This window comes from Xenopus laevis, chromosome 2S (genome assembly GCF_017654675.1).
Source record: "Xenopus laevis strain J_2021 chromosome 2S, Xenopus_laevis_v10.1, whole genome shotgun sequence".
Taxonomy (NCBI): Eukaryota; Metazoa; Chordata; class Amphibia; order Anura; family Pipidae; genus Xenopus; species Xenopus laevis.
In genome coordinates, this window is record NC_054374.1 from 117,163,117 (window position 1) to 117,182,015 (window position 18,899).

General features: G+C 38.7%; 1 protein-coding gene across 24 annotated transcripts in view; it reads left to right on the forward strand.

The window, feature by feature from the left end:
- Positions 1-18,899, forward strand: part of mycbp2.S (MYC binding protein 2, E3 ubiquitin protein ligase S homeolog) — a 142,950-nt gene that overhangs the window by 84,956 nt on the left and 39,095 nt on the right. For 15 of the 24 annotated variants that reach the window (XM_041584309.1, XM_041584318.1, XM_041584313.1 and 12 more), the window contains 7 exons: positions 8-105; positions 1,346-1,462; positions 2,096-2,236; positions 3,405-3,479; positions 8,322-8,537; positions 9,161-9,293; positions 13,128-13,250. In XM_041584309.1, the coding sequence (XP_041440243.1) occupies positions 8-105; positions 1,346-1,462; positions 2,096-2,236; positions 3,405-3,479; positions 8,322-8,537; positions 9,161-9,293; positions 13,128-13,250 (903 nt within the window). The remainder of the gene's footprint in view (positions 1-7; positions 106-1,345; positions 1,463-2,095; positions 2,237-3,404; positions 3,480-8,321; positions 8,538-9,160; positions 9,294-13,127; positions 13,251-18,899) is intronic. The other 9 variants (XM_041584317.1, XM_041584328.1, XM_041584326.1 and 6 more) reach the window with 7 other exon arrangements.

An 18,899-nucleotide genomic window follows, 5' to 3' on the forward strand; every position in this document is an offset into this window, starting at 1 on the left:
TATACAGATGCTGGTCTAGAGGTGAAAGTGAAAGATCCTCCAAAAGGAATTGTCCCTCCTGGGACGCAGTTGGTAAAACCAAAAAGTGAACCTCAGCCAAACAAGGTAAATGAAAGTATCTTGCTTTTTACCCATGAAAAAAGAGCATTTTTTTTTCATTTTAAATGTAAGATGTTGCCATGCAAATTCATTAATTATAGCCAATAAAATAGTGTGCACTGACATTGTGTTATAGGCTCGAAGACATTTATTTTTGAGCATAAAAAAAGTAGACAACACTAGATGGGAGCACTCATCATGTAGGAAGTACAGATTGGAACACTTTTATTAACTAGACTTTAGTTCCGCTTTAATTCTAATTTGCTCTTTATGGTAGCTGAACACATGTTTACTGTTTTGGATATTCATGGGGCTATTGTGTTTATCTGTAACCTTATTAATTGAAGTGGGAGAGTCCCAAAACCCCAAAAGTATTAAAATTACCTAGCTTTATTTTTTTAAGAGCTAAAGTAGATGAGAATCAGAGTCTCATTTATCTGAGTCTAAGGCTAAGCCCTTGTAATAACACAGTGTGGTTGTTCATCTTTAGTTAATGGAAACCATAATTAATTCCTGTGGTACGGTGGTTAAAGGGGCATGTGCAACCCTGATTCGTTCCAAAATGATCTTTTCATTGTGTGTCTGTATATTTATAATTAAATTTTTATCAGCTTTGAAAACTTCACGATTTTAGCTAGCTTTCTGTAACAAGAATGACAAAAGTGTTGCTAAAAGGACAGTCTTTTAAATTACCTAGTGAGCACAAAATCACAAAGTTTCCTTAGTATTTAAAGTTATGTGTTGGATGAAGACTCTCCCACACTCCATAAACATACAGGCATGCTCCTGACAAAACTGACCATAGTGAATGTGGTAGTGACTATAGATTGGAAGCTCCAGTGGGGCAGGGACTGATGCAAATGATTTATAATATCTCTATGCACTTTGTAAATGTGTTGGTGCTATAGAAATACCAGGAAATAAATGTCTATTATGGCACATTATGAATAAACAAGAAAAAGCTCACTGACAAATGTTTGTTTGTATTATGAAGTGGATGGCTGTGTATCTGAGTTACCTTCATCGTACCAATAAAGCTATGCTGTTACAAATACAGAGATGTGCTTCACAGCCAGCCCAGACAACTGCTGTGAATTTTTATAATTTCATTGATTGGGAAACGAGCAACAATCTGTAACCTTCCCAGCCCTTGTTGCCTTAACTATGAAGTCTTGATTCTTGCATCCTTCCTGTTGTACAGTTGCGCTTAGGTTTTCTCTTCTTTCTGTCCACTTCTGCTTCATAGGTTCGCAAATTTGTGGCCAAGGACAGTGCAGGGCTCCGTATTCGTAGCCACCCCTCCCTACAGAGTGAGCAGATAGGCATAGTGAAAGTCAATGGAACCATCGCTTTTGTTGATGAGGTAAATTCTTGCATAGTTTAGGTTGCTGTTCATATTGTCTTTTGGAATTAACGCTGAAACACAGTCTACTTTGCTAGAAAATGCAAGTGTTAAAGATTTTTGCAACAGAAATTACCGTCATTTATTAACAGGCTTACGTTACATTTATTATAATAAATGTCAAAGCAAATTAATAACTTTTATAATTAATGCAAATTGTATAAATAGTACACACCAGAGCTTTTGTCTACAATAAACTGGGAAAAAATGTCACAACAATAGCATCTAGCTGCTGAAAATATTTATTGTGTAACCTAATATATATGAAACTGAGTCAGTGGCAAACTTCATTCCAGAGCTGTCTGATATGCTATCATGTGAGTTCTGTAATTTTCACTACCTATATCAATAGGCAATATCAGCCAATATTTGCTTGCATTTTAGTCAACAATGGCCTTGCTTTATCACTTTTCTCCACACTGTTTCACCTATACTCCTTTATCACCTATATTCCTTTATCTCAGTTTTGCATGTTGTGTGGCTTTGACTGCTTCACGTATGCCAATGTCACACTGAGCAGGTAATTAGGACTTGCTGGCAGTGAAGCAGTTACAGGAGAGCATGGCTCGCTATTGTTGCTTGTTTCCCATCTAGATCCACAATGATGATGGTGTGTGGCTAAGACTGAGTGATGACACAGTAAAGAAGTATGTTCCTAACATGAATGGTTACAATGAAGCTTGGTGCCTCTCATTTAATCAGCATCTTGGCAAGAGTCTTCTGGCTCCTGTTGATGTAAGTAAAAAGCATCCTTTAAAAAAAGATATTTAAGGCACATTATTTTAATTTATAGGTTTAAAAAATATCTTCTTGCCTTTAAGTGTTCAAAGGCTTAAGAGATTTCTGCCCTGAACTGAATCAAGGTGTGAACCAGAATGCATTCATATATCCTAAATGGGCCATCAAAGCTATTACAAATCAGAAAACACATAGGAAAACACATTCTGTATGTTTATAGCAATTGTAAATACAAAAGCAGAAATTTTATAAAGATTTCAAAATAAGGTACTAATTATTCTATTTGTGGAATCTGTAATACATCCTCAGCTAGCTTCTTTTCTTCCACTGTGTGGTGTTCTATGGAACAGAAATCCTATGGAGTAAAATGCTGCAAGGAAATTAAATTACTTGCCTATAAAATTGCATTAGCAGGCATCAAACTCGGCTTCAAGTTTCTATTCATCTGCTGTTCGGTACAGCATTTATTTATATACACCTTTTGTATGCGCATAGTCGGTCTCAACTACATTCCTGTGGCTCCAGGCGAAGACCAAAATGGAAATATATATTTCTGAAATAACTTTTTTATTTCAGAAAGCTTGACTTTTCAAGAGATTCTTTTTTGGGGTTAAAAATTCCTAGCCCTGATCTAAATTGGAAAATGCCTTCATGGCCAAATGTTTTGAAGACTGAATTTGTGAAAATCAATTATGGTGCAACTTTGTAGACTTCCCTTATTTTTCACTTGTCCATACTGTGTTTAGCAATGTGGCACATTTTGCCAAAGAGTGCTAGTTGTGTGTGTTTGTGTGTAATTTTTGTTTGTGTTATTAAATATTTTAAACTGTATTCTTATTCAGGAAATGCTTACTTTCTAATGTTCTATGACATTCTATTTCTTAAAAAAAAAATGCATTTGTGGCACAATATTTCTGTGATCATGGTAAGAGTTGCAGTAGCTTGGTTCTTACTCAACAGACCGATTTTCTTGTTTTGTAAATGGCATGACACACTACATCCATTACAAGCTTCTCACATTTGAAGCTGAATTCCGCAAACACAAGTGGCTGTGCATAGCACTCATTGGTACTAACTCTATATTCCTTTCTTGATTCTTCACGCACCTTGCTTTTCTTTTTGACTTTTCTGCCTTGATATTTCTTTCTCAAACTTTATTGCTTAGAATATCTTTTATGCTAGCCAAGGAGCCAGGGACTATGATGTTTTTTCTTGGACCGCTAAAGCTTTTATCTCTCAGGTGAGTTGTGCGGAAATTAGTGTTTCTAGTTCTTTTACTCCCTCATATAATCACAATTAATGTGTTTGGTGGAATTAGCTAGGGTAGTAAATTACAGCTTTCATACTGGGCTTTAAAAGCCTAAAGATTATCTTAATTTCATTAAAGAAGAAGTAAAGCTTCTGGGGCAATTTATTGCCAATAGATTAGCCACAGTAGTGCAAGCTAGAAGACTATATTTATTATGTAAGATAAACTTACATCATCTAAAGGCCACCAAATGTACAGGTATGGGATCTGTTATCCAGAAACATTTTATGTAGAAAAATCCGAAGTATGGAAAGGTTGTCTTCCATAGACTCCATTTTACCAAGTTTTAAAAAATGATTTCCTTTTTTTCTGTAATAATGAAACAGTAGCTTGTACTTGATCCCAACTAAGATACAACTAATCCTTATTGGAAGCAGAACCAGCGTATTGGGTTTATTTAATGTTTACATGATTTTCTAGGAGACTTTTCTATCCGGAAAGCCCCAGGTCCAGAGCATTCTGGATAACAGGTCCCATACCTGTACTAAATACATGGAAACCCATACCAAACTCTTAAACAGATGGCATTTAACACCACAATGGCTAGCCAAAATCCGAAGTTTTACTGGAAAAAAACCCACAATTTTTTGGGCTTTATTTATACCCCGAGAATGGAAAAGTCAGAATTAGAAAATCCAGCATTCAGATTTTTCGATCTGCGCAAAAATCAGAAACAGAGGGGGTTTTTTTCAGATTTTCTTCCCCGCAAAGATTTTTTCGGAAAAGTGTATTCACAAATATGTTCAGTCATATAACCTTTATGCCAGCAAGTTTTTTGGTTTTTTTTTTAACACAATTTACTGCAACAAGGTCAACCCAAATAGCCCCTCTACAAATTTATCCAACCAAATATTCTGAAGGTACTAAAAAACTACAATTTTCGTAATTTAGTGGGGGTTGCCTAAATGTTGGCACGTCTTCCCAGGGAAATACACTGTATATCATATGGAAATATGTACATGTGTATATGAGAATAAATATACACAAGTATTCCTGGTTATAAGGGTCAGGGCACATGCTCAGATTCGGGGAGATTAGTCGCCCGGCGACAAATCTTCTCTTCTTCGGCGACTAATCTCCCTGAACTGCCTCCCACCGGCTAGAATGTAAATCGACGGCGGGTTGACACTTGGAGCGCTTTGTTTTCCAAAGTCACCCAAAGTATCCTCATGAGCCATTTGGTCTGGCATCTGTGTCCTGACTCCAGGATTAATCTAGCCTATTGTAGTAACCGAAAGACTGGCCATAGGTATGTGTCAGGTTCTGATTGGTCAGTGACTCTTGGGAGTTGAGTATGGATTCCTGAGGCAGTTTTCAGAATCAGGGCAACAAAAGGTGGGAAATAGTGTGGAGACAGGAAGGATTGAATTTTTAACTGCCCTTGCTGAAAGGGGAGGAGACATGGCAAATATGTGTTAAATAGGATATGTTTGAAGCTTGTCTCTGTTTTGTCCTGATACTATCTACGATTTAACATTCTTAAATACACCATGCAACATATACATAAAATGTACACTTAATGTATATAATATACAGTATAGATATGACACAAGCAGCTCTCCCTGTGGTAAATCTTTACATGTCCTTTAAAGGGATACTGTCACAGCAAAACTTGTTTTTTTGTTTTTCAAAACGCATCAGTTAATAGTGCTTCTCCAGCAGAATTCTGCACTGAAATTCCCCCCCCCTTTTTTTAAAATTTTTTTTTTTTTTAATATTTAATTTTGAAATTTGGCATGGGGCTAGATATTTCCCAGGTGCCCCGAAACATATGACTTGTGCTCTGATAAAATTCAGTCACTCTTTATTGCTACACTGCAAGTTCTACCCCTCTCTCCCCCTCCCCAGCAGCCCATCAGCCATCTATCAACAGAACAATGGGCAGCTAACCAGATAGCAACTACCCGACACTTTTGCTGAAGTTTTTTTGCATTGCGAAAATTTCTCCCTGCTTTTTTATTTTTTTATTTTTTTGCTTGAGTGCTATTCTCATGTTTACCACTAGGTAACCTGGATAAGGTAGTATTGAAGTACAATGAGAAGGGGAGAAACTGGCTGTCTCAAAGCAGTTCCATCCTCAAGTACTGGCTCCTTCTCAGAATCGGGCACAATTCACTAAGATGGCTGCTACCACACCAAGAAAAATTTGTTAGTTCAAAAATTAAATTTTTAATGGTAGAGTTAATTATTTGCAGTGTAAACAGTGCAATTTAGAAAGTAAACCATAAAAATCATGACCGAATCCCTTTAAGTACAAATATGGGGTCCCTTATCCAGAAACCAATTATCCTGAACGCTCTTAATTATGGCAAGGCCTTCACCCATAGATTCCACATTCTGATAATGTGTACTCAAAGCAGATGCAAATCTGAATCCAAAAAACTTTTAAAGGTGTGTAGCATTGGAATAGGACAGACTATTAAAGGCCATGGTATGCTGTGTAAAGCATGTTTAATAGGTTGCTACTTGTTATTTATATTATTGAAAATAACATAAATATAAATCTGTGTAATAATTTGGAGTATGAGTAGAAATATTTGCTATTGGCTTAAGCAGGTTACACCAGGTCTCAAGTGGTGTAAAATAGAAATAGTGCCTTTTTTTTCTTTAGCCTGGTATTAAGACTCTTATATAGTGGTGTAACTATAAAAGAAACATACCCTTCAAGGCGGAGTGGACCATGGGGTCATTCCTCTATAGATGTAGAAGCTATAGTACCAGGCCCCTCATCCTGCTCGTGTTCCCTGCTCTCTAAACAACTCTCTAAAAGTGAAGAACAGCACAAGCTGGTAGAGGCGGAAACGAGTGGGGCAGGGGGCTGTTGCTGTGCTTGTGCTTAAAACCCTCCACAGATTCTTTGGTAGAATCAGGTCTGCCATCTACTGTCATGGGTTATCAGGGTTAACCAGTCAGATAAGCCCCCTAAGTAATGGTCCCAGAAGGTAGAGGTAATATCAGACCCCAATGATACAAAAAAAGTTACCTGATGCAGTCATGGTCATGACCCAGATCTGCACAAACCAAATTTACGGACAGCGCACTCTCAGGATCCACATCAAGGAATCGCATGCTCATCAATTCATCGATAAAAGAACTTCATTTTATTTGTTAAACATATTGACAATCTGTTAACCCTGCGCCATGAGGTCTGACGCGTTTTGTGTCACTGCACTTCATCAGAGACCTCGCTCCCCATTGGCAAACCCGCCATTTAAACCCCACTTAATCCCTCCCAGTAATTAAAAAAGTTAACCCCTTAATTACATAATTTTTAAAAGCAATTCAGGTAAACCCTTAAAAACAGTTCATCAATTCTGTATATGTTAATTGAATACATATATTTTCTAAAAATGTAGATTCTCCTTTTTAAACAAATAAATCCATATTTCAGTACCTGAAGACTCTCCACAATCTCATTTAATAATTTATGTTAAGTAACTTTTGTGCAAATCGATACTATTACATCCAAATAAATTACAATCTTCATGCCAAAGTGGATACAAATATTTGTTCAATTAATTTCCTTAAATTTCAGAACCTTTTCTATATAGCGATTTCTTGCACAAACTCCTACTCCATATTAGAAAAAACAATTGTCAAAGACAGAGTTCAGACCCCTAGGCTGTCTCGTACATAATTTAAAAATCCATTTTGCCCCCGCTTTCAACAATCTAGCCTGTAAATCTCCTCCTCTCGGGCCCAAAGTTTCTCTCTCTCTCTCTTTCTCTCTCTGTCTCTCTCTCTCTCTCTCTCTCTCTGTCTCTCTGTCTCTCTCTCTCTCTCTCTCTCTCTCTCTCTCTCTCTCTCTCTCTCTGTCTGTCTCTAGACATTTTACAGATTGCAATAATGGTGATCTGCGGTTGGTTTCAGTTCAGGGTATAGAGAGAGTAACTTTGGGCTTTTTTTACTTTTTTTTTTTATTTATAATTTTTTTATTGACCCCCTGACACTCTAAGGGGCATATTTATTAAGGGTCGAATTTCGAATTGAAAAAACTTCCAAATTCGAATTTAAAAAGACCAACTGAAATTAAGTCTAAGGTTTTTTTTTGGTCGAATAGGTCTGTATTCAACCAAATTCAAATCGTACGAATCAAAGGAATAGCGCATTAGATCGAATTTGATTAGAAGTTTTTCCCCCCCAAAAAAACTTAGATTTTACAAAGTCCACCAATTGACGCCAAATAGGTTCTAGGAGGTCCCCCATAGGCTAAAACAGCAATTCGGCAGGTTTTAGATGGAGAGTGGTCGAATTCAAATTTTTAAAGAAACAATACATGATAAATTTTGATATTCACATTTTTTCCAATTTTTTTCAACTTTGAATGGAATTTGGATTATTCCATAGTCCTAGTATACAAAAAATAGCTTTTCATAGAAAATTCAACTCGACCTTAGATAGATCTGCCCCTTAGCTGCTTCTGGGAAATACAAGAGAGTAGAAAATAAATTGAAATCTTAATCTTTAAATTTTTAGGAAGAAAAAAATATTGTTTGTTTGAAAACAATAATACTAAGATGCGTTTGGAAGGTGAACAGACCCTTTTAATTATTATCCCTAAGCAGCAGTTTCTGGGTACATCTGCAAACAATTTTAATTTTAATAAATTAAACCCGTACTAAATGCAGTCTTTCAGCATTGGTGTGTTGTTTTAAGATTGCGGACAAAGTAGATTGCAGATTCATATCCTGTGTTGAAACTGTTAAATCTAAAACCATTCTTATTACCATTACACGTTCTTATAGATATTACTTTTTTGTTTTCTTTTTTAAGGAGCAGGCATGTGTGTCTGATGAGGTTTTAAAAACACGCTGTACCCAGGAAGTAACAGTGCAAGAACATGAAGTGCCTGTACTCAGGAGTGGACCTGGCCTTTACAAGGTAGTCAAGACTGGGCCATCTGGTCACAACATCAGAAGCTGCCCAAACCTTAGAGGTATCCCAATTGGAATGTTAGTACTGGGAAACAAAGTCAAGGCTGTGGGCGAGGTATGGATTTGTGTAGTTAAAGTTTAACTTAATTAACACAGCATATACCATACATAAATCGGAGCAATACGGCTTCATCTTCCACTTTTATTTTTGTTTGTTTTCTTGGCTCTGATTTTTCTTTTCCCCTGTAAATCCGCTTTTCCAAGTTTAGAGCAGTATAAATAATGCCACTGCTTGCAAACCAATGAACCACTTTAACATGTGTGTGCTTTTAAAAACTTATTTTCACACGTAGCTAAATTACTTTGCACTTCTATGTTTATAGTGTGAAATGACTATGCAGTGTTCTGACATTTTGGTACGAACTGTAAATCAGGTTGTAGTGTGTCATGCTATTTCTTATTTGTATTGGATAGGTAAATGCATCTTGTGTAAAGATGTATTGCTAAATGGTAAGCTTGGTGTTTCTTGCTGGACTGTTTATTTTACATTCTGACAACTGATAAATACATATTCTGTTGAACTTTAAGCTGTTGGTCTTTTATGTCACACCCGATACCTTGCTGGAATTAGCAATTACTATAAACTGGATTTTGATAGCATGCAAGCATCCGTATTAATCATCTGTTCTTTTAAGTGCAAGATCTCCATGAAACTTGTGGTCTCTGTTTCTGCACCAGGTGGTCAGTTCTGAAGGAACATGGGTGCAGCTTGATAAGAACAGCATGGTAGAGTTTTGTGAGAATGATGAAGGCGAGGCTTGGTCCCTGGCTAGAGATCCTAGTGGCAATCGATATCTTCAGCATGAGGATGGCAAGTTATCATAATTTAACATATTCTTCTAATATTATTCCAAATGGGCAGCATGTCAACCCTAAAAGTAATGGTCCTGTTTAATTGGAAATGTATATTAATATATCAGCATTTACTGTGATGTAGAATGGTAGACCATAGTAATCTTGAAAACTCTTCTGTTGGTCTTCATTTTTAGGTGATTCACCTTTGTTACCTTTTAGTATGTTCTTATTCTTAGCAACTTTGCAACAAATTTTAAGTGATATGCACCATTTTTATTTTGGGGTCCCTACAGGTCACATATGTAAATCTACTGGGCATTAAACTGTGCATTAGAAGGAAATACCAAAATGGAAATGGCAAAATGGTTTTGCTTTGAAGTGTGTGAAATCAGAAAGTATTGGTGTGAGAGGCGTTTTATAACAATGGGTGTGGCTTATGGTTGTGGGAGGGGCTTGTTTTAGCACTTTCACCCGACAGAGCATCCCTCCATTTTTTTCCACTGGCCCAGTCCAACCCTGCTCTCAGACCCAGTCAGACAGTCCCAGATGACCCTTATAATTATTTTGCAGCCAGATGAGATGACTAGAGAGTAGTAGATAGTGGAGCTCATTTATTAAAGCAGCGCATTGATGTAAAGGTCGCATAGGTTAAACTTTTGACCAGCACATGCATTTATTTTATAATGTAACACACTAAGTGCAGTAAGTGTTACTTTGGACACAGACATTTGCGTCGCAGGAAACCGCACATTTTCTGTCGCAAGACTTGTGATAAATTATGCACACGTACTAGGTCTACTGGCCACAGCTGCGTTATACATACAGCACAAATTACCAGTCGTAAAAATATCAATGCCGCTGGGTAGGCACACATCTTAACAAATTGCCTAACTCCAAATAATTGCACACTGAAGCTACACCCACAGCCACGCCCCCAAGAAAGACGTCATTATTTTCATGATAATTTCCCGATATTTGCGACATGGGCATAAACAAAACATTTACAAAAATAATCTTTTACGGTCAATGTAACGCAAATGTATTTGCATGTGCACACAAAATGTCGCATATATTCAGTTGTGCCAGATTATGTGCATTAAAGGACCAGTAACATCAAAATTTTTTTCTAAAAAAATTGTTAGAATACAATGAAAAAAAACACCAGGACAAGTTAAACTTTTAAATTGCAAATCCTTTATTAAGGAATAACTTACTGAAACTCGACTTCCTGTCCCCTACAGAAAAGGCGACACGGCGACCATCCATACTGCGATGCTCGATTTCTCCTCCCTGGGTATTGTAGTGACAGCGTGTGAAGGAGGCTGAAGCTGTAGGAGCATTGGCAGGGTTTGTTCGTCTCCCCAGTCCATGTCTCCTGCACTCAGCCCTCATGGTTCAACATAGAGTTCGGACAGCAGCAGCATGTCGAGCGGCAGCCCCCACAGTATCCCGTCTAACAGGTCCGTCAATCTGGAGATTGCAGAGACTCACCACCCGCACCAGCACCACAGCCACGGCTTCAGCGTGAATATGCCTCTTCCTGCAGTGTAGCTTTCCTGTGAAGCACATGCGCTGCTGCGCACCAGTGACCCGTCTAGTCTTACACAGGAGCCGAATACTCGGGAAGATGCACCAAAGTACTTGAACAACTATACATTGGTGATATAATAACACTCGCCCCCCGTCAACCACCGATACCGTATCACCCCTGTTTCCGCCCCAGAAGGGCCCGCGCCCTACAGGAAAATACTATTAATGAGGCGCCATGGTCACCAGGTACCTGTAAGGAGCGCTTACATAGTGCTAACAGAAGCGCCGAGTGGCGGGGGAGCTCTAAATAACGGCTGTGTATCGGTGGTTGATGGGGGGCGAGTGTTATTATTTCACCGGTGTATAGTTGTTCAAGTACTGGGTGTTATCTGCACTTTTGTGCATCTTCCCGAGTATTCGGCTCCTGTGTAAGACTAGACGGGTCACTGGTGCGCGGCAGCGCATGTGCTTCACAGGAAAGCTACACTGCAGGAAGAGGCATATTCACGCTGAAGCCGTGGCTGTGGTGCTGGTGCGGGTGGTGAGTCTCTGCAATCTCCAGATTGACGGACCTGTTAGACGGGATACTGTGGGGGCTGCCGCTCGACATGCTGCTGCTGTCCGAACTCTATGTTGAACCATGAGGGCTGAGTGCAGGAGACATGGACTGGGGAGACGAACAAACCCTGCCAATGCTCCTACAGCTTCAGCCTCCTTCACACGCTGTCACTACAATACCCAGGGAGGAGAAATCGAGCATCGCAGTATGGATGGTCGCCGTGTCGCCTTTTCTGTAGGGGACAGGAAGTCGAGTTTCAGTAAGTTATTCCTTAATAAAGGATTTGCAATTTAAAAGTTTAACTTGTCCTGGTGTTTTTTTTCATTGTATTCTAACGAATTTTTAAAAAATTTTTTTTGATGTTACTGGTCCTTTAATAAATGAGCCCCACTATCTCTACTTCTACTGACTCTTGGCTCCGGTCAGCTGTAGCCTGGTCCAGGCTGTCCTACAGAGCCTCACTCTTTCCAGAGCCAGTCAGACCATTACCAGAGATCATTAAATAGGAACTATTGAGAAAATGAAAATTGGATAGAAGTATCATCATACCAAAATAAACTTTCTAAATACAATCAATTTTATGAAATAATCAAGTTTGTCTTCAGTATCCCTCTCTCGGTATTTGTTTCTCTTCATTCTGTCTTTTTGCAGGAGTTGGGGGTCAGTCATTGTTAGATCCAATATCTCTTATAGAGGGGGCTTCCTTTCCTAGCAGATGTATTGGAGCTCACATTAAATAATTGATTGCAGCACAAACAGTCTAACAAAATAACTGACTTTGGCACAAACATGTCAAACATAACAATATAACATGACTTTCGCATGTAGAGAGACAGGACTTGTTGGGATGGTGATTCTAATAGAGTGAGCTCTAACACATCTTCAAAGCAAAAGAAGCCCCCCTAATTGGATTTAACCGTCATTCAAAATCTGACACCCAACCCTTGCATGAAGGCAGAATGAACACAGACAGATTCTGAGAGGGGGACAGTGAAGAGTAACTTGATTATTTCAAAAATTGTTTAGTTGATTATATTTAGAAAATATATTATTCAGTATCATGAAGCTTAATTTTTCATTTTCGCGATAGTTTCCCTTTAACAATTATTTTGCACCAAAATGAGAATTTGTGGGGTTTTGTTTTGGTTTTTTTGCTCAGCTGTAGCCTTGGTAGTTTGTTCTGCAGGCTTGCCTGTCTGCCCCTCCCTCCAGATCCAGTCAGACAGTCCCACTAGCCACTACTAGACCCTTTACAAGTATGATACATGGCACCCTCAGGCATAGGCCAGTTGGCAGACAAAGCTCCACTTGGAGCTGCCTGTAGCTGATTAGTCGTTTGTGCACAAATGAGCCACTTCTGCATCGTGCTAGCCACATCATCAAAGAAAGTAACTGGGAAATCTGACCCTGCATACATGTTTTTAAAAGACCGTTAAATGCTACCATTTGCTATTGGTTACTATACCTAGATCAATGTATCTCGCATCTCTATCCAGCATTTGCAAAAAATCTGCTTAGGCAGTTGGCCCAGTTTCAACCATATTTTCACCATATGCACAACAACTTGAGCAAACTACATTATTATTTCTTTATGTCTGAAAATAATTAAATAAAAAAAACATTTTAAAGTAGTATTAGTGCAAGAACGCCTGAATAAGTTATCCTAAATATCTGTAGTGGGCCGTTCTATGAAAACAGCCCTTTGATAATGGGATTCAAGTTGTCCCATAGGCATGTTAATATCTCTCTTTTTTTCAACAGAGCAAATTTTGGACCAAAGTTCTCAAACTCCACCTCCAAGCCCTTTCACCATTCAAATGTTTCACCCTAGCACAAGTGGAAACATTGTGTCCGGCTTTGATTATGGCCTTGGGAATGACAAAGGTAAACTTGCTTTAGTTTTTGGATGTAAGTTGATTTATAACGTTAGACATTATGAATATATCATGCAATTCCCTTATGTCTACCAGTAACTGTAAAAAAAAAAATTGATCCAATTACAAAACCCTTTTTTTTTTTTTTTTTAACTTTCAAGGTAAAGGCAAATGGGCCACTATCCTTGCTTTGGCAATCCGATTTTGAGGTGGTCATAGTTGCAAATCCTTTTTTTGCCTGCTTAGGCTGATGCCACATGGGGCTGAATCTCCGCTTAGTGAAAAACGCTGAAAAACAGGCCGTGAATTGGCCCCTACGCTTGCATCGGCCTTCCTCCTTGCCTGCACCCAGAACCATTGTATCAGGCCAGGTGCGGGCACACAAACAGCAGATGTGTGCCATTAGCCTAAGGCAACTACCTGCAAGTGCTAGTGCAAAAACGTTTTAGCCATTTGTCACGTGAAAGCATAGCAGTCGGCAACAATCATCCTAAATCTCTTGCACCAACACTTTAAACTGATCAACATGACAGACAGTATGTGTAGATTTGTCGATTTGACTTCATCTGCCAAGCATCTGAAACTGCTTAGTGTGCAGATTCTTGCAGTAATTCCAATTCATTTTAAAGTGATACAATCATTGTTTAGAGGAACAACAGAGTAAAATGTTAGTTTATTGGAATAAAATATAGGCATTTTTATGCTACCTGTAACACCCTAGAACTGTCACTATCCGTAATCCGGAAACCTGTTATCCAGAAAGCTCAGAATTACGGCAAGACCATCTCCTATAGACTCCATTATAATCAAATAATCTATATTTTCAAAATGATTTCCTTTTTCTCTGTACAAACTTGGATTATTTGGATAAAATGGAGTCTATGGGAGACAGCCATTCCGTAATTCGGAGCTTTCTGGATATCGGGTTTCCGGATAAGGGATCCTTTACCTAATAAAACATTGTACTTGATACAAACGCAGATATAATTAATCCTTATTGGAAGCAAAATCAGCCTATTGGGCTTATTCAGTGTTTATATGATTTTCTAGTAGACTTAAGGTATGAAGATCCAAATTTCAGAAAGATCCATTATCCGGAAAACCCCAGGTCTCAAGCATTCTAGATAACAGGTCCCATACCTGTACCTTGTTCCAGTATGGGTGAATATCATTTTCCCATATAGGTGGCAGCTTTCTATGCTACAGATTATCTATTTAATCTGTTGAGCAGTTGAAACTCTTGCCCAGCAAAGTGTTTTTGGGCTGGCACTTTAGAACGTATTTGCTTTTCCTTTACTGTTCCTGGTGCTGCCTTTTAAAAAAAGTTTCTTTTCTGTGAGTATAAGCTTTAACCAACAAATAGCTTTGAAATTGGAATTTTCTGCTGTAGTAACAATTATCTTGAGTGTAACTATTCTCACTCATGTGGTTATAAGATTTCTTTCTGTGTTTGCTCCCTTACCGTTTCTGCTGCATTTCTCCCGACAGTAATAAGCAGCTACTCTCCTTACACAGGAAGCCTTTTCTTCCTCTTCCCAGACTCCTGTGCCTTTTTTTTCTTAGATGTAAAAACTGTTTTTACGTTTTGCTACACAAGTGAGCATACACTACAGTACCTACTTTGTATCCCCAGACCAGATTGTTAACAAAGTCACCAACATTTCCCATCCTCACACCTCTTTGCTGCTGTGCCAGTGCAGGTGGAATACACGGCTGGAGACAGCAGAGAGTATTATGGAGCACCGAAACTTACTACCCAAAAAAACCAATATCAACTGTTAGGTGCACGAATTACTTTTGATCTAGCATGTACGTTGTAGTATAAGTTGTCCACAAATAATGGTATTAAAACAAATGTTTAACCAATTGTGGATCTAAAAATGAGATTTAAAAAATGGGAGGGGGGTATTTCCTAACATTTGCCTCCCAAAACTACTACTTGTTGAGCTGGCATTCTCCTATAGTGATACACCTACTAAATTAGATTTAGAATTGGCACCTGCATGCCTGCTTGCTTGTTGCTTTAAGTTATGGGCACACAGCTGAAGGCTGCTCTCAATCTGTGTATTTTTGAGAGAAGTAGATCCACTCTGTGCCCCTGCTCCATTGATTTAAAGTATATCCTCTTGCATGCACTCATACACAGTGGAACAGAAGGAGAGGTCTGCCCAAACTCATTTTTGCAGTGGAGCATTCAGCCATGTAACCACAACCTAAGGGTTGGGGCAGACGAGCAGATTCGGGGAGATTCAGTGGCCTGGCGACTAATCGCCTCTCCTACGTGGTGACAATCTCCCCGAACTGACTTACATCTGCCTTCCGTATGCTCGAATGAAGAATCGCCTGCGCTAATGCACTCGCAGCGCTTAGATTTCCGAGTTGCCTCACAAGGAAACTTTGGGCACCTTTGGAAATCGAAGTGCTGCGAGTGTATTAGCGCAGAAGAGGCGATTAGTCGCCAGGCAACTAAATTTCCCTGAATCTGCTTGTCTGCCCCAACCCTAAGGGTTTGCCAAGTCAACAGAAAGTGTAATGTAATTTTATTTTTAAATGATAATTACTAGAGGTAACTTGAAGTGCTTTATGTGAAAAAAAAATGGGGGCTTTGATCCCTGCCTTGCTGTCGTTCTTTTCCCATTAACGTTAGTATTAAACACCGTTCACTACCTCCCCCTTTTTCCAGTCAGTAACTGTGTATTGGGTGACCCATGGTCTATTTCCTTCATGTCAGTGAGAAGCAACCCACAAGTATTAGTGATTTAGTTGACATTATCCTTAAAAGGCATGTAAAGGCAAAAAAATAAAATCCCATTTTTACTTTCTTTAATGAAAAAGAAACCTATTTCCAGTATACTTTAATTAAAAAATGAGTACCGTTTTTAGACGAAACCTGACTGTGTGCAGTGAAATTCTCCCTTCATTTACTGCTGTGGATAGGAATTGTCAGATGGTCCCTAACTGCTCTGCAGGGAAACAATCATACTTATGAACAGCAGGGGGAGCCCCTGCCTTACTTCCCAGCCATGCAGAACTCAAGCAGCTTTGTTTATGACGATCCCTAAGCAGCCCAGACCACACTGAGCATTTGCACAGTCTTAAGCTGGCTCTAGACCAAAGATCCGATCATACGAATCGAGGATTTGTACGATTTTCGGAACGTGTGCGGAGAGTCCCGACATTTTTCGTCCGGTTGAGATCGGTCGTTTGGTCGATCGGACAGGTTAGAAAATTTCTGTCGGCTGCCGATAATATCTCTGTGTGTATTGCCGATCGTACGATTTTCAGAGGGAGACTGTCATTGGCTTTAACTATCGTACGATTGCTGTCAGGGGCAAAACATCGGCTGATCTCTTCTTACAACTTTATATTTGATCTGAATGGTAAGACTTTGATCTTTATAGTTAGTGGCAGGTCGGGAGATGGGAAAGTCCGATCGTACATTGATTCGTACGATCGGATCTTTTGCGTCTATGGCCAGCTTTAGTCTTGCAAAGATGTTTAACAAAGTTACAAGATGGTCGCCCCCTGTAGCCAACTTTGAAAGCATAAATTATTTGTTTGATTACGCTTGTTGTGCAGTAAGTTCATGTTTATATTTAGTATACAAAATACAGCATTTCTAGCCTTATTCTATTTTAGACATGCCCTTTAAAGTAAATGGCCTTTGGATGAAAAGTTACATAATCCTAGTGCTCTAACTACAAAGTTTCTCAAAAAGTGTTGTTGAACGTTCAATTATACTGAAAGCTATCTCTCAGCAGGAAAGTAAAATATTTATTGACAGCAACATTCTGTACAGCAGGCTAAGGTGTTGCATCTCTATAAATATTATAGATAGATTTTAGGCCTTTTTTCCTCCATATTTTTAGAGACCTAAGCATGTTGCTAAACCACTGAAATCACCCTTCATTGGTCGCTTTGAAAATCAACCTAACATGCAGGCATCCATGTTGGTCAGGTGCTATTTATAGTTTCCAATGAAAGGCAATTTGGCTGTTTTTTTTGGGATACCGTGCCATTTGTAAGAATGTTTTAGATTAGAACCATAACATATCTCTGTTTCTTGCCCCAGTTGAATGGATAGAGCTATGGGGTGCCTAATGCCCTGTACAAGCTGATTGTAACTGAAGTATCGTATAGATTATTCAGTTGACCTGAACATGGTTAGTAATATCAGCTGGGACTTAAAATCCTGTATCTTTTTATAACAATTGTGTCCTGTAATAAACGTAGGGTGCATCATTGAACTGAACCTTGCTTACTATAAATAGCTAGACTAAGGGGGAATTCACAAAAGTGGCGGTAAAATAAGTAACCCAGAAGTGGTAGTCGACAAATTTGTAAAATGTCGTGCGAACGGCAAATTCACAAAGGCAGATGTTACCATCTCTGAATGTCTTGTAAGTCCGACAATTTTCTAAAATGTTGTATATCTTTTCATCGTACAAACGACATTTACCAAGACTTTTTAAAAGACAATTTGACTGACATTTTCATTTTGGAGAGCCTAAAGTGTCTGAAATATTGTCGGTAAAAAAAAGAGTTTACGAGTAATTCATAAAAATGTCGGGAAAAGTGGTGCCGAAAAAACCACGCCCACTTTTAACGACACTAATTCAAAAGTGTCGTACATGTCGGAAAATTGGCGGAGAAATGCTCTGTGAATTTGTCGGCTGTTGCTACGACACTTTCTACGACATTTTAAAGACATTTTTTCGTTCCCAACACTTTTGTGAATTCCCCCCGTGTTTTATATTCATAGCTAAATCCCAAATCTCGTTTACTTATCAATATCATCCATCCTTGTGCCCAAGTCAGTGTGTAGCTCTGTCACAACTATTTAGCTTTTCCTTTATATAGCCAAGAACTAATGTGAAGTTCAGGCAATACTGTAGACAGATGATATTGGGGGTTATATGGTGTTTTCCTGTTTCTGAGATAAAGAACCCATAAAACCAGGGCCGGGCTAAGCCGACCAGACGCCCTAGCAACCCGGCCAGACTCTGACTGCATGCATGCACAGTAGCGGAGGGGAAGGAGTGGAGTTAGGGGAGCGTGAAGAAGTGGAAGGGAGTAAAGTAGAGGGGAGGAAGGAGGGGAGAGCTACAGAGGGCAGCGAACATAGACTAGGGGTAGGCAGAAGACGCTTAATAGGTACCTGCCAAGTGCCTCCTTATTGTTGCGCCCTAGGCAAAGGGACTCTTCTCACTACCCATAGTTCCTGCCCTCAGTAACCGCGATAATTTGATCTTTGTATGCATTTAAATCTAATCTTAAATTGTGCATTAGCTTCAAAAGACTAATGTTGTGTAGCATAATGGCAGCCATTCTAAATAAATTTGAGCTATAGTGAACTTGCTAATATAGTGGTTAATAGATAAGCTTTGTCTAATACAGTGGTTTTAGTTCGACAAGAGTCGAGTGCTGTTCATGACTACTACAGAACTGTATAATGGAGAACTTTTTTTTTTTTATATGAAATAGCACACACTAGCCAAGAAAGTTTAATTTTTTTTTTTCTGTAATGAATTTAAATATTTCCTCTTCAATAGATATTGTGACCTTTGTATTTATTTGTGTAGAGTATTCAGATTTACCAGTACTGTGAATTCAAACATACATTTAATGATTTAAGAGAACTAAACTAAATTGTAAAGTA